The sequence below is a fragment of the Bufo bufo genome, chromosome 2 (assembly GCF_905171765.1).
Source record: "Bufo bufo chromosome 2, aBufBuf1.1, whole genome shotgun sequence".
Taxonomy (NCBI): Eukaryota; Metazoa; Chordata; class Amphibia; order Anura; family Bufonidae; genus Bufo; species Bufo bufo.
In genome coordinates, this window is record NC_053390.1 from 770800297 (window position 1) to 770822107 (window position 21811).

The 21811-nt window shown below is 44.5% G+C and overlaps 1 protein-coding gene across 3 annotated transcripts in view; it reads left to right on the forward strand.

Moving 5' to 3' along the window:
• RAB28 (RAB28, member RAS oncogene family) overlaps positions 1 to 21811 on the forward strand; it is a 171344-nt gene that overhangs the window by 21714 nt on the left and 127819 nt on the right. For all 3 annotated transcript variants that reach the window (XM_040419096.1, XM_040419098.1, XM_040419097.1), the window contains exon 2: positions 17694 to 17790. In XM_040419096.1, the coding sequence (XP_040275030.1) occupies positions 17694 to 17790 (97 nt within the window). The remainder of the gene's footprint in view (positions 1 to 17693; positions 17791 to 21811) is intronic.

Consider the following 21811-nt stretch of genomic DNA (forward strand, 5'->3'; position numbering starts at 1 on the left):
TGTTTTAATCGATTCGCCATTTGAGCCGTTATCTGAAATTTCTTGTTGCAATTACTACAGCTAGAAGAGTCGGCGAAATACAAGTGTTCTCATGTGGACCTCCCTATTGAACTGTTAGGCTGCGTTCACACGGGCGAGTATTCCGCGCGGGTGCAATGCGGTAGGTGAACGTATTGCACCCGCACTGAATCCTGACCCATTCATTTTTATGGGGCTGTTCAGATGAGCGATGATTTTCACGCGTCACTTGTGCGTTGCGTGAAAATCGCAGCATGCTCTATATTCTGCGTTTTTCACGCAACGCAGGCCCCATAGAAGTGAATGGGGTTGCGTGAAAATCGCAAGCATCCGCAAGCAAGTGCGGATGCTGTGCGATTTTCACGCATGGTTGCTAGGTGACAGTCTATTCACTGTATTATTTTCCCTTATAACATGGTTATAAGGGAAAATAATAGCATTCTGAAAACAGAATGCTTAGTAAGTGATCAGTTGAGGGTTAAAAAAAAATAAAAAAAATTAACTCACCTTCTCCGTTTGTTCGCGTAAGTCCCGGTCTCTTCTTTACTTCTCAAAAGATGAACTATGGGCTAAAGGACCTTTGGTGACGTCAGATCACATGCTCCAATCACATGGTCCATCACCGCGGTGATGGACCATGTGATTGGAGCATGTGATCTGACGTCACCAAAGGTCCTTTAGCCCATAGTTCATCTTTTGAGAAGTAAAGAAGAGACCGGGACTTACGCGAACAAACGGAGAAGGTGAGTTAATTTTTTTTTTTTTTTTTAACCCTCAACTGATCACCTACTAAGCATTCTGTTTTCAGAATGCTATTATTTTCCCTTATAACCATGTTATAAGGGAAAATAATAACATCTACACAACACCGAACCCAAATGTGAACTTCTGTGAAGAAGTTCGGGTCTGGGTACCACAGTCGTTTTTTTTATCACGCGCGTGCAAAACACATTGCACCCGCGCGATAAAAACTGAACATCGGAACGCAATCGCAGTCAAAACTGACTGCAATTGCATTCCTACTCGCGCGGGTTTGCCGCAACACACCGGGACGCATCCGGAACTAATCCGGACACGCTCGTGTGAACGCAGCCTTAGAGATGGCCGGATAGTGCTGAAACACTCTCCCTCTTTTTTACCTAAGGTTGTCTTAAAATTCCACTGTCTGCACAAAGTTTTGTTGCCATCATTCTGTTCTCCAGCAGGTTGTCCGGAAGAGAGGCGTTTTCATAATCTGGACGTTCGCAGATGTGTGTTAGCTTACCTGAAAGCAGCTGAAATTTTCAGGAAGACAGACTCTTCATTCAGTCTGCTGGACCAAATAGAGGACAGGCGGCAAGCAAGACAACCATCGGAAGATGGATCAGATCGGCTATCCTATTTTGCTACAACTTAAAAGATGTCATTCCTCCAAATGGACTAAAAGCTCATTCAACTCGATTAGTCGCAGCTTCGTGGGCAGAGTCAGCGGACGTCTCTGGAACAAATATGCCAGTGTCACGGCGGACGTGCACAGTATAACAGATAACACACCAACCAGGCTCTGGACGAGAGACAGGGGAAGGGTCACCTCCTAGTTAATCCCTGACCTCTTTCCCTGCATTGCTCAGCCCACAGACAGACCTTAAAGGTAGGTTTGCTGTGTCCTCCAGCCTGTACTGACAGAACCCTGAACTCCCTGAGATGGTGAAGTGGGGAGAAAGGAGCAGCCTGCTCGCACAGAACCTGGATGGGATAGATGACATAAACAACCAAACAAGAAATGACACTTATCTGCAGAGAGCAGGAACTGACAGCCAACCTTCCCAGACCAAAATGAACAGTATAATACGCTCAGAGCACTTAGCTGGAGACCATTTAAACTAATGACTCCACCCAGTGCACCTGATGCGAGGCGGATCCAACACGGCATCAAAACAAAAACTAAACTCGTGCTGCAATCCTGGCTGACCTCCGCACATCGTCAGAGTGGGGCATGACAGCCAGGCAGCCACCTGGTCTTCGCCTTCTACTTTTTTTCGACATTATCAATTAGATGTGTTAAAAAATAAGGACTTATCGTTTTCTCGCAGAGTGTTGTATCTGCAGTGGTCCCACCCTAGTTATTTGTTTTCTATGTTATTCCTCCTGTGAATCCGTGCCGTCGTGGAGGCGTTTGGAAATATTACAATTACTTACCGGTAATTGGTTTTTCCTCTAGCCTCCACAGCGGCACTAGAAAATTTCCCCCCACATTTATGTAATCTGATGCCGTATTCTGATAATTTGGTTTGTTATTTGAAAAAAATTGATAAATAGCTTTGTTGCATCCATTTCACAGTTTCTTGGTTATTTACTGGAGCAGGTAAGGGGAGGGGGCTTTTTAAAGATCTCCACGTTGTTTCCTGTCCCTGGGGAAGGCGGGGTAACCCTCCTGTGAATCCGTGCCGCTGTGGAGGCTAGAGGAAAAAACAATTACCGGTAAGTAATTGTAATCTTTGCTACCTTACATTACAAAAAGTGTAATACCAAGCGATCAAAAAGTCATGCGCACCCCAAAATAATACCAAACAGTCATCCCGCAAAAAATTAGACCCTACCTAGGACAATCACGCAAAAAATAAAAAATCTATGGCTCTCAGAATATAAAGACACTAAAACATGATTTTTTATTTTATTTCAAAAATGCTGTTATTGTGTAAAACTAAATAAAAAAAAGGTAGACATATTAGGTATCGCTGTGTCCGTATTGACCGGCTCTATAAAAATATCACAAGACCTAACCCCTCAGGTGAACACCAGCAAAAAAATATAATAAAAAGTGAGTAAAAAAAAAGCAATTTTTTTGTCACCTTACATCACAAAAAGTGTAATACCAAGCAATCAAAAAGTCATATGCACCCTAAAATAGTACCAATCTAACCGTCATCTCATACCGAAAAAAATTAGCCCCTACACAGTCGCCCAAAAAAAATAAAAAATATGGCTTTCAGAATATGGACACAAAAAAATCATTTTTTTTCAAAATGGTATTGTCGCGTCCATAACAACCTGCTCTATAAAAATACCACATGATCTAACCTGTCAGATAAGCATTGTAAATAACAAAAAATAAAAACGGTACCAAAACAGCTATTTTTGTTACCTTGCCTCACAAAAAGTGTAAAATAGAGCAACCAAAAATTATATGTACCCTAAAATAGTACCAACAATACTGCCACCTTATCCCGTAGTTTCCAAAATAGGGTCACTTTTTTGGAGTTTCTACTTTAGTGGTGCATCAGGGGGTCTTCAAATGTGACATGGCAACTTAAAATTATCGCAGTGAAATCTGCCTTCCAAAAACTATATGGCGTTCCTTTCCTTCTGCGCCCTGCTGTGTGCCCGTACAGCAGTTTACGACCACACATGGGGTTTTCTGTAAGTTAAATTCTGAAATTTCATCTACTTTTTCCTGTAATTCTTGTGGAACACCTAAAGGGTTAAGAAAGTTTGTAAAATCAGTTTTGAATTCCTTGAGGGGTGTAGTTTCTAAAATGGGGCCATTTATGGGTTGGTTCTATTTTGTAAGCCTCACAAAGTGACTTCAGACCTGAACTGGTCCTTAAAAAGTGGGTTTTGGAAATTTTCTGAAAAATCTCAAGATTTGCTTCTAAACTTCTAAGCCTTCTGACGTCCCCCAAAAAAGAAAATGTAATTTACAAAATGATCCAAACAGGAAGTAGACATATGGGGAATGTAAACTAATAACTATTTTTGGAGGTATTAGGCTGTGTTCACATGGGCGTTTCGGGAAAATGTGCGGGTGCGTTGCGGGAACACCCACGATTTTTCCGCGCGAGTGCAAAACATTGTAATGCGTTTTGCACTCGCGTGAGAAAAATCGCGCATGTTTGGTACCCGAACTTCTTCACAGAAGTTCGGGCTTGGGATCGGTGTTCTGTAGATTGTATTATTTCCCCTTATAACATGGTTATAAGGGAAAATAATAGCATTCTGAATACAGAATGCATAGTAAAACAGCGCTGGAGGGGTTAAAAAAATAATTTAAAAAAATTTAACAGTAGTAGTAAGAGTAGATTGTACACTCCTGATCAAAAGTTTAAGACCACTTGAAAAATGGCAAAAAATCATATTTAGCATGGCTGGATCTTAACAAGGTTCCAAGTAGAGCTTCAACATGCAACAAGAAGAAATGGGAATGAGACAAAACATTTCTTGAGCATTCAATTAAATGAAAACAACGAATAAACTGAAACAGGCTGTTTTTCAGCTGATCAAAAGTTTAGGACAACACCTCCAAAAAAAAAATAACCCCCCCCCCCCCCCCCAAAACAAAAATACAACTTCCAAGCATGAACTCAGTAATGAGTAGCTCTGCCGTTATTTTTTTCACTTCAAAAATTTGTTTCGGCATGCTTGATGCAAGCGTTTCCATGAGGTGAGTGGGAACATTTCTCCAAGTGGTGAAGATGGCCGCATGAAGGCCATCTACTGTCTGGAACTGTTGTCCATTTTTGTAAACTTCTCTTGCCATCCATCCCTAAAGGTTCTCAATTGGATTTAGATCAGGGGAACACGCAGGATGGGCCAAAAGAGTGATGTTATTCTCCTGGAAGAAGTCCCTTGTCCTGCGGGCATTGTGTACTGTAGCGTTGTCCTGTTGAAAAACCCAGTCGTTACCACACAGACGAGGGCCCTCAGTCATGAGGAATGCTCTCTGCAACATCTGGACATAGCCAGCAGCCGTTTGACGCCCCTGCACTTCCTGAAGCTCCATTGTTCCACTGAAGGAAAAAGCACCCCAGACCATTATGGCGCCCCCTCCACTGTGGCTCGTGTAAAACATCTCAGGTGGGATCTGCTTGTCATGCCAGTAACGTTGGAAACCATCAGGACCATCAAGGTTAAATTTTTACTCATCAGAGAATAAAACTTTCTTTCACCTTTGAATGTCCCATGTTTGGTGCTCTCTTGCAAAGTCTAAACGAGCAGTTCTGTGGCGTTCAAGGAGACGAGGTCTTTGAAGATGTTTTTTGTTTTTGAAGCCCTTCAGTCTCAGATTCCATCTGATGCTTATGGGGCTGCAGGGCCTTAATTTGGGTCGAGGATCGTCCAGTGTCTTGACGGACAGCCAATTGGATCCTCTGGCTCAGTGCTGAGGACATTTTTTTGGGTCTTCCACTTGACTTTTTTGTTCCATAACCCTCAGGATCATTTAAGAAATTCCAAATGACTGTCTTACTGCGTCCCACCTCAGCAGCGATGGCGCGCTGTGAGAGAACCTGCTTATGCAGTTCAACAACCCGACCACGTTCAAAAAGGGAGAGTTTTTTTTGCCTTTGCCATCACAACGTGTGACTACCTGACAGAAAATGACAATGAATCAACATCTTTGCACAGATTTGGCCTTTTAAAGGCATGTGGTCCTAAATAGGGTTGAGCGAACCCGAACTTTAGGATTTTTGGACCCCGGACCCGAACCCGAACCTTTCTGTAAAAGTTTGAGTTCGGTGTTCGGCGCTTTCTGAAAGGCTGCACAGCAGCCAATAAACAAGCGTCATACTACTTGTCCCAAGAGGCCATTACAGCCATGCCTACTAATGGCATGGCTGTGATTGGCCAGAGCAGCATGTGACCCAGCCTCTATATAAGCTGGAGTCACGTAGCGCTGCACGTCACTCTGCTGTTACAAGTGTAGGGAGAGGATGCTGCTGGACTTGTGATTTCGGGGAGAGCATAAGAGACAATCTAACTCAGCGATCTACAGATAAATAGTTGTGTGGGTGCAGGACACAATCGTCTTACCCTGCCCTGAGCCCATTGACCAAAAAATAAATAACTTTTATAATTCTGTTAGTTAGGTGGGTGGCGGCGGCCTTTTTATGCATGCTCGAGCTTTTGGGACATTGCAAATCACCATTTTTTCGGGGCAAACTACAACATCTGGATTAGTCAGTGTGCAATTTAAGGTAGAAATACACCCATCATTTTCTGGGGTTTAAAAAAACACACTTTTTTTTTTCAAAAAACAGTATTTTCCAGATCTGCAAGTGTTAAATTCAAGTTTAATATATACAGCATTCATATTCTGTAAGCAAAAAAAGACTTTTTGGGCAATCTACAACATCTGTATTAGTCAGTGTGCAATTTAAGCTAGAAATACACCCATCATTTTCTGGGGTTTGAAAAACACACTCTTTTGACAAAAAACACTATTTTCAGGCCTTGCAGCATCAGCACGTGAGAAATTACAGGCTTATATACTGCTGTCAAATTCAGTTGTTAAACACTTGTTTGGGCACAAAAAATTTAGTTGGCAGCCTTTGATGCAGATGTCATTGTGAGACACACCCTTAATACATTTGGGTTACATTCAGAGATTTTAAATACCGCCATTTGGTGCACCAATATTGAATTGAGGCCTACAGAGGTTCAGGCCCTGTGAGATACCCCCTCTACATACAGGGGTTTGAATTAGGCATTTGAAATACAGCCTTTTTGTGCAAAGATATATTTACTTCAGGCCTACACCGTTTCAGGGCGTGTGTGATTTCCCCCCCCCCCCCCCCCCCCATACATCCAGGGGTTTGAATTAGGCATTTGAAATACAGCCATTTTGTGCAAAGAAATCTTTACTTCAGGCCTACACTGATTCAGGGCGTGTGTGATCCCCCTATACATACAGGGGTTTGATTCAGCCATTTGAAATACAGCCATTTTGTGCAAAGATATATTTACTTCAGGCCTACAGAGGTTCAGGCCCTGTGAGATGCCCCCTCTACATTCAGGGCTTTGAATTTGGCATTTGAAATACAGCCATTTTGGGCAAAAATAATCTTTTATTGAGGCCTAGTCTGGTTCAGGCCGTGTGAGATACACCCTTTACATACTGTCGTTCTATTCTACTATTAATTAAACACCCATTTAGGGCAAGATCCTAAATTAAAAAAATATGAGGAGAGCGTCAAATAAGGGACGTGGCCCAGGTCGTGGTGCTGCTGGGTGAGCTTCTGTAGCAGGGAGAGGACATGGTCGATCTGTGCCAGCTACACACACAAGTGAAACCCCTTCCTCAGGTGCGAGTAGGCGACAAAACCTGCAGCGGTATTTGGTCGGGCCTAATGCTGCTCTACGAATGGTGAGGCCTGAACAAGTACAGGCGATAATAGATTGGGTTGCTGACAGTGGATCCAGTTCCTTCACATTGTCTCCCACCCAGTCTTCTGCTGAAAGATCAGAGTTGGCATCTGCTGCCGATGTCCATCAGTCTTTCACCTCACCCCCTTTCAAATCAGCCAAGCAGTCTGAGCTCCAAGTCATGCAGCAGTCTCTTCTGCTTTTTGATGACTCTGTTAGCAGAGTTTCCCATGGCCATCCACCTAGCCCTGCCCCAGAAGTGGAAGAGATTGAGTGCACCGATGCCCAACCACTTATTTTTCAAGATGAGTACATGGGAGGACCATCGCAGCACGTCTCGGATGATGATGAAACACAGGTGCCAACTGCTGGGGCTTTTGAAAGTGTGCAGACCGACAAGGAAGTCAGTGGTGAAGACTGGGTGGAAGATGATGTGTAGGACGATGAGGTCCTCGACCCCACATGGAATCAAGGTAATTCGAGTGACCTATGTAGTTCGGAGGAAGAGGCGGTGGTCGCACAGAGCCACCAGCACAGCAGAAGAGGCAGCAGGGTGCAAAAGCGGAGCCGTCGTCCTTTAGACAGTTCGCCTCCTACTGCCCACCGCAGCAAGGGCCCGAGCACACCAAAGCCAGTTCCCTGGCGTGGCAGTTCTTCAGACAATGTGCTGACAACATGACACAAGTGGTTTGCACGCTGTGCAATCAGAGCCTGAAGCGAGGCATAAACGTTCTCAACCTGAGCACAACCTGCATGACCAGGCATTTAAGTGAAAAGCACAAGCTGCAGTGGAGTAGACACCTCAAATACCAAGAAAGGTCTCTGGCTCCTCCTGCTTCCTCTTCTGCTGCAGTCGCGGCCTCTTCATCCACCTCTGGAGTGACCGTGCCACCTGGCAACCCGCAAACAGAGGATCTGCCAGGAACACCAACACCTGGGTCACCAAGCATCTCCACAATATCCCACGGAAGCGTTCAGCTCTCCATATCCCAAACGCTGGACAGGAAGAGGAAGTACCCCCCTACCCACCCGCGATCCCTAGCCCTGAATGCCAGCATTTCTAAATTACTTGCCTTTGAAATGCTGTCATTCCGTCTGGTGGAGACAAAGTTTTAAAGGCCTTATGGCGGTGGCTGTCCCACAGTACGTCGTGCCCAGCCGCCACTACTTTTCAAGGCGAGCCATCCCTTCCCTGCACAACCAAGTAGGGGACAAAATCAGGTGTGCACTGTGCAACGCCATCTGTGGCAAGGTGCACCTGACTACGGATACGTGGACCAGTAAGCACGGTCAGGGCCGTTATATCTCCATAACAGCACAGTGGGTAAATGCAGTGGTGGCTGGGCCTGAGGCGGATAGCAGTTTAGCGCATGTCCTTCTACCACCGAGGATTGCAGGGCGCTTCAGTTTGCCTCCTGTTGCTTCTTCCTCATACTCTGCTTCCTCATCCTCTACCAGCTCCTCATCCGGTCAGCGTAACACCTTCACCACAAACTTCAGCACAGCCAGGGGTAAACGACAGCAGGCAGTTTTAAAGCTTATCTGTTTGGGGACAAACCCCACACCGCGCAGGAGCTGTGGACGGGCCTTGAACAACAGACCGATGAGTGGTTTGTGCCAGTCAGCCTCAAGCCCGGCCTGGTGGTGTGCGATAATGGGCGAAATCTCGTAGCAGCTCTAGGACCAGCCGGTTTTGACGCACATCCCTTGCCTGGCGCATGTGCTGAATTTGGTGGTGCAGAAACTCCTTAATAATTACCCCGACATGTCAGAGCTGCTGCATAAAGTGCGCTTTCGGCGTTCTCACCCTGCTGCTGCTCGCCTGTCAGCGCTGCAGCGTAACTTCGGCTTTCTCGCTCACTGCCTCAAATGCGACGTGCCCACAAGGTGGAACTCCACCTTGCACATGCTGGCCAGACTGTGCGAGCAGCAGCAGGCCATAGTGGAGTTTCAGCTGCAGCACGCACGGGGAACATCACCACTTCACCACCAATGACTGGGCCTCCATGCGAGACCTGTGTTCCTTGTTGCGCTGTTTCGAGTACTCCACCAACATGGCCAGTGCCGATAACGCCGTTCTCATGGTTACTATCCCACTTCTATGCCTCCTTGAAAAAACGCTCTTGGCGATGATGGAAGAGGATGTGGCACAGGAGGAGGAAGAGGGATCATTTCGTAAGGTTTCCGGCCAGTCATTCCCAAGTGGCTCAGACAGTGGGTTCCTGCACCCACAAACCCAAGGTACACAATTGTCCAGCCAGGGCACAGTTCAGGAGGATGACGAGGTGGAGGATGAGGAGGAGGAGATGCAGGAGGAGGAACCATGTTCACAGCAGGGTGGCACCCAGACCAGCTCATGGCCATCACTGGTGCGTGGATGGGCGGATACAGAGGACACAGACGATACACCTCCCACAGAGGACAGCTTTTCGTTGCCTCTGGGCAGCCTGGCACACATGAGCGATTACATGCTGCAGTGTCTCTGCAACGACCGCCGAGTTGCCCACATTCTAACTTGTGCTGATTACTGGGTGGCCACGCTGCTGGATCCCCATTACAAGGACAACGTACCATCCTTAATTCTGTCACTGGAGCGTATTCTTAAGATGCCCGAGTACAAGTGCACGCGGGTAGACGCGCTGCTGGTGGCATTCCCACCTGACGCTGGGGGACAAGTGGAAGCACAAGGCGAAGGCAGAGGACGAGGTCGCCAATGCAGCTGGGGCACCGCCAGCACCTCAGAAGGCAGGGTTAGCATGGCCGAAATATGGAAAAGCTTTGTCAGCACGCCACAAAAACCAGCACCACCAGCTGATGTGGAACGTCTTAGCAGGAGGCAGCATTTCACCAACATGGTGGAGCAGTATGTGTGCACACGCCTACACGTACTAAATGACGGGTCTGCTACCTTCAACTTCTGGGTCTCCAAATTGGGCACATGACCTTTGAGCTTGCCCTTTACGCCTTGGAGGTGATGGCCTGCCCTGCATTTAGCACGTGTATTTAGCACGGCTGGAGGCGTCATTACAGACAGACGCAGCCGCCTGTCCACAGCCAACGTGGACAAGCTCACGTTCATTAAAATGAACCAGGCTTGGATCCCACAAGACTTGTCTGTACCTTGTGCACAATAGACATTTATACCACCATCAAACATACATTCTTGTACTCAAGTCAAGTGCAATGATTCTTTGTTTTCTTTTTTTTTCGTCACAATATTTTGGGGGCTACCCTCGCGATCCTCCCCGTGCGCGTCTGTATTCGGCGCATGCGCAGTGAATGTCTGACCGCTTTCTGCACAGACATCTCCACTGCGCCTGTTCCTCGGAGCACTATGACGTCATCGGCGCAGGCGCAGTGGAGATGTCTGTGCAGAAAGCGGTCAGACATTCACTGCGCATGCGCCGAATATAGACGCGCACGGGGAGGATCGCATTCCAGAGGAGATGGCCGGGCTGGAGGGACGCGCTGGGCGGCGGCAGTTTGTGAAGGTAGACCGAGCCTCTAGGTGCTAATGACGCCCCCATAGCACCTAGAGGCTCATTAGCATATCTATATAAGTTCGTTTTTTTAGCGAAACGGCAGGACAATAAGCTGTTATATTAGGATGGTTAGGTAGAGCAGACACTAGCGGATCGCTAGTGTCTGAAAGCTAATTAGGTGAAAACGAAGTGGTAGAAACCCTTTAAGCACATTTTACTGCCTTTTACATCCCTCTAGCCTTTTCAAGGACTATTTTAGAGCCATTTTAATGCAAAAAAGTGCCAATTTTAGTGCCCTAAATTGAAGAAATTCTTATTTTCAATTTTCGGGTGACATTTTACCATTTTTGGCCTATACAAACCCCTGCTGTGCCTGGGTGACAGGGGCCTTAATCTCTCAAAATCATCTGTTCTATTGCTGGGTGACATGAACCCCCTTTTGCCGTGAATGAACCCCTGCTGTGCCTGGGTGACAGGGAACTGATGATGGCATTCCCACCTGACAGCGGGGGCACAGTGGAAGCACAAGGCGAAGGCAGAGGAGGAGGAAGAGGTCGCCAGCGCAGCTGGGGCACCACCATCACCTGAGAAGGCAGGGTTAGCATGGCAAAAATGTGGAAAAGCTTTGTCAGCCTTGGAGGTGCTGACCTACCCTGCAGCCAGTGTATAGTGTGAACGTGTGTTTAGCACGGCAGAGAGCATTATCACAGGCCGCAGCCAATGTGGACAAGCTTACGTTTATTAGCCACCTCAGCCCCCAGTGCTTAAACCCCCTTAATGACCAGGCCACTTTTTACACTTCTGACCTACACTACTTTCACCGTTTATTGCTCTGCCATGCAACTTACCACCCAAATGAATTTTACCTCCTTTTCTTCTCACTAATAGAGCTTTCATTTGGTGGTATTTCATTGCTGCTGACATTTTTACTTTTTTTGTTATTAATCGAAATTTAACGAAATTTTTGCAAAAAAATGAAGTTTTTCACTTTCAGTTGTAAAATGTTTCCAAAAAAACGACATCCATAAATTTTTCTCTAAATTTATTTTTCTTCATGTCTTTGATAAAAAAAAAAATGGTTTGGGTAAAAGTTATAGCGTTTACAAACTATGATACAAAAATGTGAATTTCCGCTTTTTGAAGCAGCTCTGACTTTCTGAGCACCTGTCATGTTTCCTGAGGTTCTACAATGGCCAAACAGTAGAAAAACCCCACAAATGACCCCATTTCGGAAAGTAGACACCCTAAGGTATTCGCTGATGGGCATAGTGAGTTCATAGAACTTTTTATTTTTTGTCACAAGTTAGCGGAAAATGATGAATTTTTTATTTATTTATTTATTTTCCTTACAAAGTCTCATATTCCACTAACTTGTGACAAAAAATAAAAACTTCTATGAACTCACTATGCCCATCATGAAATACCTTGGGGTGTCTTCTTTCCAAAATGGGGTCACTTGTGGGGTAGTTATACTGCCCTGGCATTTTAGGGGCCCTAATGTGTGGTAAGTAGTTTGAAATCAAAATGTGTAAAAAATGACCTGTGAAATCCTAAAGGTGCTCTTTGGAATGTGGGCCCCTTGGGCAATGTGTTTTGGGGTGTCATTTTACATATACCCATGCTAGGTGAAATAAATATCTCGGCAAAAGACAACTTTTCCAATTTTTTTATACAAAGTTGGCATTTGACCAAGATATTTATCTCACCCAGCATGGGTATATGTAAAATGACACCCCAAAACACATTGCCCAACTTCTCCTGAGTACGGCGATACCAGATGTGTGACACTTTTTTGCAGCCTAAGTGGGCAAAGGGGCCCACATTCCAAAGAGCACCTTTAGGATTTCACAGGTCATTTTTTACACATTTTGATTTCAAACTACTTACCACACATTAGGGCCCCTAGAATGCCAGGGCAGTATAACTACCCCACAAGTGACCCCATTTTGGAAAGAAGACACCCCAAGGTATTTCATGATGGGCATAGTGAGTTCATGGAAGTTTTTATTTTTTGTCACAAGTTAGTGGAATATGAGACTTTGTAAGGAAAATAAATAAATAAAAAATTCATCATTTTCCGCTAACTTGTGACAAAAAATAAAAAGTTCTATGAACTCACTATGCCCATCAGCGAATACCTTAGGGTGTCTACTTTCCGAAATGGGGTCATTTGTGGGGTTTTTCTACTGTTTGGCCATTGTAGAACCTCAGGAAACATGACAGGTGCTCAGAAAGTCAGAGCTGCTTCAAAAAGCGGAAATTCACATTTTTGTATCATAGTTTGTAAACGCTATAACTTTTACCCAAACCATTTTTTTTTTTATCAAAGACATGAAGAAAAATAAATTTAGTGAAAAATTTATGGATGTCGTTTTTTTGGAAACATTTTACAACTGAAAGTGAAAAACTTCATTTTTTTGCAAAAATTTCGTTAAATTTCGATTAATAACAAAAAAAGTAAAAATGTCAGCAGCAATGAAATACCACCAAATGAAAGCTCTATTAGTGAGAAGAAAAGGAGGTAAAATTCATTTGGGTGGTAAGTTGCATGGCAGAGCAATAAACGGTGAAAGTAGTGTAGTGCAGAAGTGTAAAAAGTGGCCTGGTCATTAAGGGGGTTTAAGGTTTTTAATAAAAAAGTTTTTTATTGTTTGTCACAAGTTAGTGGAATATGAGACTTTGTAAGAAAAAAAAAAAGAAAAAAAATCATCATATTCCGCTAACTTGTGACAAAAAATAAAAAAATTCTAGTAACTCGCCATGCCCCTCACGGAATACCTTGGGGTGTCTTCTTTCCAAAATGGGGTCACTTGTGGGGTAGTCATACTGCCCTGGCATTCTAGGGGCCCAAATGCGTGCGAAGTATTTTGAAATCAAAATGTGTAAAAAATGACCTGTGAAATCCTAAAGGTGCTCTTTGGAATGTGGGCCCCTTTGCCCACCTAGGCTGCAAAAAAGTGTCACACATCTGGTATCGCTGTACTCAGAAGAAGTTGGGCAATGTGTTTTGGGGTGTCATTTTACATATACCCATGCTGGGTGAGAGAAATATCTCGGCAAAAGACAACTTTTCCCATTTTTTTTATACAACGTTGGCATTTGACCAAGATATTTATCTCACCCAGCATGGGTATATGTAAAATGACACCCCAAAACACATTGCACTTTTTTGCAGCCTAGATGCGCAAAGGGGCCCAAATTCCTTTTAGGAGGGCATTTTTAGACATTTGGATCCCAGACTTCTTCTCACGCTTTAGGGCCCCTAAAATGCCAGGGCAGTATAACTACCCCACATGTGACCCCATTTTGGAAAGAAGACACCCAAGGTATTCAATGAGGGGCATGGCGAGTTCATCAAATTTTATTTTTTTTGGCACAAGTTAGCGGAAATTGATTTTTTGTTTTTTGTTTTTTCTCACAGTCTCCCTTTCCGCTAACTTGGGACAAAAATTTCAATCTTTCATGGACTCAATATGCCCCTCACGGAATACCTTGGGGTGTCTTCTTTCTGAAATGGGGTCACATGTGGGGTATTTATACTGCCCTGGCATTTTAGGGGCCCTAAAGCGTGAGAAGAGGCCTGGAATATAAATGTCTAAAACATTTTACGCATTTGGATTCCGTGAGGGGTATGGTGAGTTCATGTGAGATTTTATTTTTTGACACAAGTTAGTGGAATATAAGACTTTGTAAGAAAAAAAATAAATAATAATAATAATTTCCGCTAATTTGTGCCAAAAAAATGTCTGAATGGAGCCTTACAGGGGGGTGATCAATGACAGGGGGGTGATCAGGGAGTGTATATGGGGTTATCACCCCTCTGTCATTGATCACCCCCCTGTAAGGCTCCATTCAGACGTCCGTATGTGTTTTGCGGATCCGCGGTGTCCGTGTTTTTCGGATCCACGGATCCGCAAAACACATACGGACGTCTGAATGGAGCCTTACAGGGGGGTGATCAATGACAGGGGGGTGATCAGGGAGTCTATATGGGGTGATCACCCCCCTGTAAGGCTCCATTCAGACTTCCGTATGTGTTTTGCGGATCCGATCCATGTATCCGTGGATCTGTAAAAAACATACGGACGTCTGAATGGAGCTTTACAGGGGGGTAATCAATGACAGGGGGGTGAATAATGACAGGGGGGTGATCAGGGAGTCTATATGGGGTGATCAGGGGTTAATAAGTGACAGGGGAGGGTGTAGTGTAGTGGTGCTTGGTGCAACATATTACTGAGCTACCTGTGTCCTCTGGTGGTCGATCCAAACAAAGGGGACCATCAGAGGACCAGGTAGCAGGTATATTAGACGCGGTTATCAAAACAGCGTCTAATATACCTGTTAGGGGTTAAAAAAATCACATCTCCAGTCTGCCAGCGAACGATCACCGCTGGCAAGCTGGAGATCCACTCGCTTACCTTCCGATCCTGTGAACGCGCGCGCCTGTGTGCGTGCGTTCACAGGAAATCTCGCGTCTCGCGAGATGACGCATATATGCGTGACGCTGCCTGCAGCTGCCGCCTCCGGAACGCGATCCTGCGTTAGGCGGTCCGGAGGCGGTTAAAATGAACCAGGCATGGATCCCACAGGACTTGTCCGTACCTTGTGCAGAATAGACATTTATACCAGCCTCAACCATCCATTCTTGTACTCAAGTGCACTTATTCTTAGTTTTATTTTGTTATATGTCCCAATATTTAAATTTTAAAGATAAAAAATAACACAAAACAGTGTTGGCTACCTATTCCTCCTTCACCGCCGCTTCCACTTACAACAGATTATTTAATTTTTTTCTGTATTTTATGTTAATTTAAGTCATTTCCCTATCCACATTTGTTTGCAGAACAGCTGTCATGCTCTTAAGCACATTTTGATGCCTTTTGCAGCCCTCTAGCCCTTTCCAGGACTATATTAGAGACATTTTAGTGCCCAAAAGTTTGGGTCCCCATTGACTTCAATGGGGTTCGGGTCCCAAACCCGAACTTTTTTTTCAAGTTCGGCCGAACTCGTCGAACCCAACATCCAGGTGTCCGCTCAACTCTAGTCCTAAACTTTTGATCAGCTGAAAAACAGCCTGTTTCTGTTTATTCGTTATTTTCAATTAATTGAATGCTCAAAAAATGTTTTGTCTCACTCTCATTTCTTCTTGTTGCATGTTGAAGCTCTACTTGGAACCTTGTTAAGATCCAGCCATGCTAAATAAGATTTTTTGCCATTTTTCAAGTGGTCTTAAACTTTTGATCAGGACTGTAGTATTATCAGTAGTAGTAGTAAGAGTAGCAGTAGTAGTAAGTGTAGTTTGTAGTATTAACAGTAGTAGTAAGAGTAGCAGTAGTAGTAAGTGTAGTTTGTAGTATTAACAGTAGTAGTAAGAGTAGCAGTAGTAGTAAGTGTAGTTTGTAGTATTAACAGTAGTAGTAAGAGTAGCAGTAGTAGTAAGTGTAGTTTGTAGTATTAACAGTAGTAGTAAGAGTAGCAGTAGTAGTAAGTGTAGTTTGTAGTATTAACAGTAGTAGTAAGTGTAGTTTGTAGTATTAACAGTAGTAGTAAGAGTAGCAGTAGTAGTAAGTGTAGTTTGTAGTATTAACAGTAGTAGTAAGAGTAGCAGTAGTAGTAAGTGTAGTTTGTAGTATTAACAGTAGTAGTAAGAGTAGCAGTAGTAGTAAGTGTAGTTTGTAGTATTAACAGTAGTAGTAAGAGTAGCAGTAGTAGTAAGTGTAGTTTGTAGTATTAACAGTAGTAGTAGTAGTCTTGTGGAGTGTTACATTTAGGAGGTCTTAATACCCCCTGTAGCTGGTGGTGGATCCGCCGTTGTGCCACGCCCACTTTTTTTAGACTTGGCGTGAGCAGGGAAAAGTCACAGATTTCAGTGCAAAGGTCCTTTGTGCCACAATCTGCCCCAGAAATACGCCTTAATATAGGCCTGCTTCTGGTTAGTAAATGACCCCCCCACAGTGTACGCTGTGTACCTGACACATCGGCTGTACACTTTACTTTATTCTTCTGTGCAGTCATTGACCGGTTGTGCTGATTTTGAAATCCGCAGCAGTTTGTGTGACCCCGCACCTTCTGTAGGGGGGTTGTTAACAAACAGAAAATCTGCAACATAAAAGGGCCTAAACCGCAATAAAGAGTAAGGATTTATGTGCAGTTTTGATGCTGAGGTCTGCAGAATTTTTAGACATTGTTGCTTGCACACACTGGGTGACAAATAAATTATACATGTAACGCTATTATTATTTTTACTACAATTACTAATAATACTGTTACTAATGCAAGTGCTTCTGTTAATACTAGTACTATTATTATTACAGCTACTACTGCTTTTACTGCCTTTTGTACTATTAGTACTGCTTTTACTGCCTTTTGTACTATTAGTACTACTACTGCTTTTACCGCCTTTTGTACTATTAGTACTACTACTGCTTTTACTGCCTTTTGTACTATTAGTACTACTACTGCTTTTACTGCCTATTGTACTATTAGTACTACTACTGCTTTTACTGCCTTTTGTACTATTAGTACTACTACTGCTTTTACTGCCTATTGTACTATTAGTACTACTACTGCTTTTACTGCCTATTGTACTATTAGTACTACTACTGCTTTTACTGCCTATTGTACTATTAGTACTACTACTGCTTTTACTGCCTTTTGTACTATTAGTACTACTACTGCTTTTACTGCCTATTGTACTATTAGTACTACTACTGCTTTTACTGCCTTTTGTACTATTAGTACTGCTTTTACTGCCTTTTGTACTATCACTACTACTACTGCTTTTTCTGCCTTTTGTACTATTAGTACTACTACTGCTTTTACTGCCTTTTGTACTATCACTACTACTACTGCTTTTACTGCCTTTTGTACTATTAGTACTGCTTTTACTGCCTTTTGTACTATTAGTACTACTACTGCTTTTTCTGCCTTTTGTACTATTAGTACTACTACTGCCATTACTGCCTTTTGTACTATTATTACAACTGCTATTACCATTATTACTTTTCTTACTGCTACGATCATTACCACCACTGATATTATTACTATGACATTTTTCCACCCGTTTCCTTTCAGACCTCGCTGGCCATGCGCTTTGCCCAGGAATCCTTCGGGAAGCAGTACAAGCAAACAGTGGGGCTGGACTTCTTTCTGAAGAGGATCATGTTGCCAGGTAAGAGTTTTCAGGTTTGTGGGTTCAGTGCCATCTTCTACCCGAGATCCCTAGTGAAGCCTGGCTGTAGGTACCTGGCAGTGCCCACGATATGGCTCGGCTCTCGCCGACTAGAGCAGCTTCCATACGTTCCCCACAAGAACTTCATTGAGCCTTCTGCACAATACCCGGTTCTCTCTTAAAATAATACCTACATCATTTTTATGGCGAGAAAAGGTATTTCTGAGAAACAAAGCATAATGTTATTAATGGAAACGACTAATCTTATACGTGTAAAAAAAAAAAAAAAAAGGTATAATCTAGCTATGTAACCACCAAGTCCTGATATGTGAATGCTGTTTTATGCACAAGCATGAAATTGCTGGCATTTAATAGACCACTAAAATTTAGTGTCCCAAGACGCCCATAAAAATACAGTTTGAGCATTCAAGATGTTTCAGTTCATGGTGCAAAGGAACCATTTAGATGCGAGTTGCAGCACATTGCATGGAAAAAGGGGGATTGCTGACGCTAGTTAACCGGTTTATTGCCAGAGTGGCCTCGAGGCCGCGCAGGATGTATAAGACCGCACACAGTAAGAGGTCGTTTCTGTGCCAACGCCTCGGCCCAGTCTGCAGCGGAGATGAGACGCATTGTCTCTGGGTTATTGTCTGAGTTTAGTATTTTTCCCAATTCTTAACACTTTTTACTTTCTGCCCATTGAGAGCGCACGCACTTTTGACCGAGCCGATATGCACATGTATTGGGATCGGTTAGATCGGATGAGTGTCTGTGGGAAATGCATGGCCATAATGTTTTTGGGGGATATCACCGAGATATCGGCTGTCTCTTTCTAGGAGAGGACGCTGGGTCCAGCCTACCTCATAGAGAGACCACGTGATGGCACTCAGACGTCAGTACTGTCCATCCTGTGGACCATCATGTACTACAGTGCACTGCCCTCAGGAAACAAATATTCTGAATGAAGGGTCTAAAAAAGTCAACATTTTATGCAGAAATGATCCATCATGTCAGCCCTTATTCCTTTGAGGCTCACAATCTAGTTCTAAATTATGTTTTTGGAAAGTGGGCGAAAAGTGGAGGACAGGAAGAAAACCCGCGCAAGCATGAGGAGAACCTTCAAACTCCATGCAGATGCTGTCCTTGGTTGACTTTGGCCAGTTATGCCCATTCTAATCTGAGGCCTTCATCATGAAGATCTCTTAGTTTTAGATACGGGTTATGTCCATCTTGACTCAGGCCCGAAAAGTAAACGAATGGAGCTCTTTGATTTCATGACGGACACAGCAGGGGTGTCACAAGTAACCATGGGCCACCACAGCACCCGGTATTGAGAGCACCATTAGTGACTGATTAGTTCAGACACAGTTTTTAGTCAACCGATGTGGCAGTCACTTCATGTGTGATGTCAGGGATAACGAAAGCTCTTCTTCGTTGCTTCTGAGTCAGCTTTTCCCTGTGTGGAGGTGGTGGATACTTTGCTGGTTCCTATTAGATGTCAGCTCTGTGTAAGTTACTGGAGCGGACTGGCAAAGCTGGTGACCTCCTTCACCAACGTCTAACTACCCTCTGGAGCTGGAGATCAAGCAGCTAGGAAGTGGGGAGCAGATGTCCCCTCTAATGATTAAAATACCCCATTGCGGCTCAGAAAGCACGGTCTCTGTGATTATGGAAAGAGGGTGCAGCTCTGGTTTCCACCATTTTCTCTAAAAATGGCACAGCCTGCGCGCTGAATTTTTGTCACTCCTGCCGACATCTACAGTGACTTCTTTTTTTACTCTTTTAAAGGGCATCTGTCAGCAGTTTTGTACCTATGACACTGGCTGACCTGTTACATGTGCACTCGGCAGCTGAAGACATCTGTGTTGGTCCCATGTTCATATGTGTCCACATGGCTGAGAAAAATGATGGTTTAACATATGCAAATGAGCCTCTAGGAGCAACGGGGGCGTTGCCATTACACCTAGAGGCTCTGCTCTCTCTGCACTTTGACAGGACCAGGCAGTGAAAACGTCATCATGCCTGGCCCTGTCAATTTAAAGTGCAGAGGGGCAGCCTTCAAACTACCTTCAAAAGCCATTGGGTGACAGCAGTTCCTCCTGAAGCCCCCTGTATACATGCATGTGTTCTCAATATAGAGTGGGGGTGACCGCTGTCAGACACTGGTCTGCTTTGAGAAGGAATGGATCGGGCATGGTGAAATCCCCTGACATCTACTACTGGGGGGAATCGGGACACCTGCATACACATTAGATGTTCGGCACACAGCCATTTAGTACGTGTGACCACCTGAAGAAATGGGCATTGCCCGAAGCAGACCCTTAATCTCTACATGAGTCCCAGGCATACTGTACAGACCCCTTTATGAAAATTCATTTTGCACCTTCTAGTATTGAGAAGATTTGATATTACTGTACATCTCAGTCTTCCGTCCAGACTCCTTCTCCATTCACACCGACCTAAAGTTACGCCATCACCAAAGGTCAGACATATATGCGCCAGTCCTTAAATGGTCCTGATAATGAGGATTCCCTCTAGTGATCCAGTCTAGTTCTAGTGGATCTGATCATTATGAGCATGCGGAGGTTACGCTCCAGCGATTCCCAGAAACGAAGATAAAATGTCAACCTATGGCCGAGCGCGGGCAGCATGCCACGGACTAAATCTGTCTGACATTAGTGAAACCTGGAAAGATCAGGCTGCACACGGAAGAGGGCAGAAAACGCACTTCTTGAGGTATAGAGAATCCTTTCTTTTTAGCGCAGCCTTCGTTTTGCCTCAGGTGAATGCATCTCCTAATTTTTCGCCCGCTGCCACCCGCTTTACCCTAAAGGCTGTTTGCCCGTAGATATTTAAATAGACCCACAGAACCGGAGCGGAGGACAGCAGCCAGCATGTGGATCAGCGCCTGACGCCTCCACGCTGTGTGTGTGCATCATACCTGTACTGCAAAACTCGCAGATTTCTCATTTTAGTAACTTTGTATTTCTCAGAATTTTTAAAAACCCAAAGTTGGTACAAATTGGAAGTGATTTTAATTAGATTTTATTAGGTAGATAGGATTGCCATGCTTCGAGATTTCCAGAGTGTAGATGCAGGGGACTGGCATTGGTCTTTGGAGGGAAGTCAGTTGGGAAAGATTGTAGATATAGGATTCATCGGACCATAAGACGCACCTCAGGTTTAGACAAAAAAAAAAATATTTAAAAATGTTTTCTACTTATTAAAACTTTCCTGGTGGTTTAATGAACTAGAGAGTCCAGTGTCAGTAACTTATACACACCAGACAAGCACAGCTTTGCGACGTGCACACCACAAACGCTGCACTGCTACATGCACACAATTAGGGGCATAGCTACCATGGAAGCAGAGGAAGCGTCTGCTACGGGGCCCAAACTTGGGAAGGCGGCCTGGGAGGAGGACAAATGGATTTATTTTCAGGGCCTAGGGAGCGGCGAGTATGGTGCTCCTAGTCCTAGCACTTGTCTTACTCACCGCTGCCTGGTCTTCTTCTCCAGGCGTCTGTGCGGCACCAGGTCCTGGAGCTGTGCACTGCCGGGACGGGATGTAGTGTGTGTAGGAGCGAACTATGGCCTGATGCTGTGCAACGTCGGGTCACAGTGCAGTGCCGCACGAAGAGTGGAGGTGCCCTTAGGACGAGAAGAGAGGCGAGTATTTATTTATTTATTTTTTGTCCGGTCCGAGGTCTGCATTAAGGGGATGAGGGAGTTCCAGTTCAAAAATTTTCAGGGCCCAGTCAGTTCTAGTTACGCCACTGCACACATAGACAAAGGGTGCATCTTTAGTAATAGACATGCTGCACTTCCCATCTGAGCCCGCTCACCGGTGACATCTTGGAAGGTCATTGCAGGGCAGAGCTTTCGCCCCGGCTTTCATCTTGCAACTCGGGGAGGACCTTCTAGAGTTTTTTCTTTTTTCGGTCACAGTCCTTTTACTGCCTGTTCAGCCTCCTCTCCGGCCTGCACACAAATCGGTGTCCGTCAAGGAGCGAGAGGCGAGT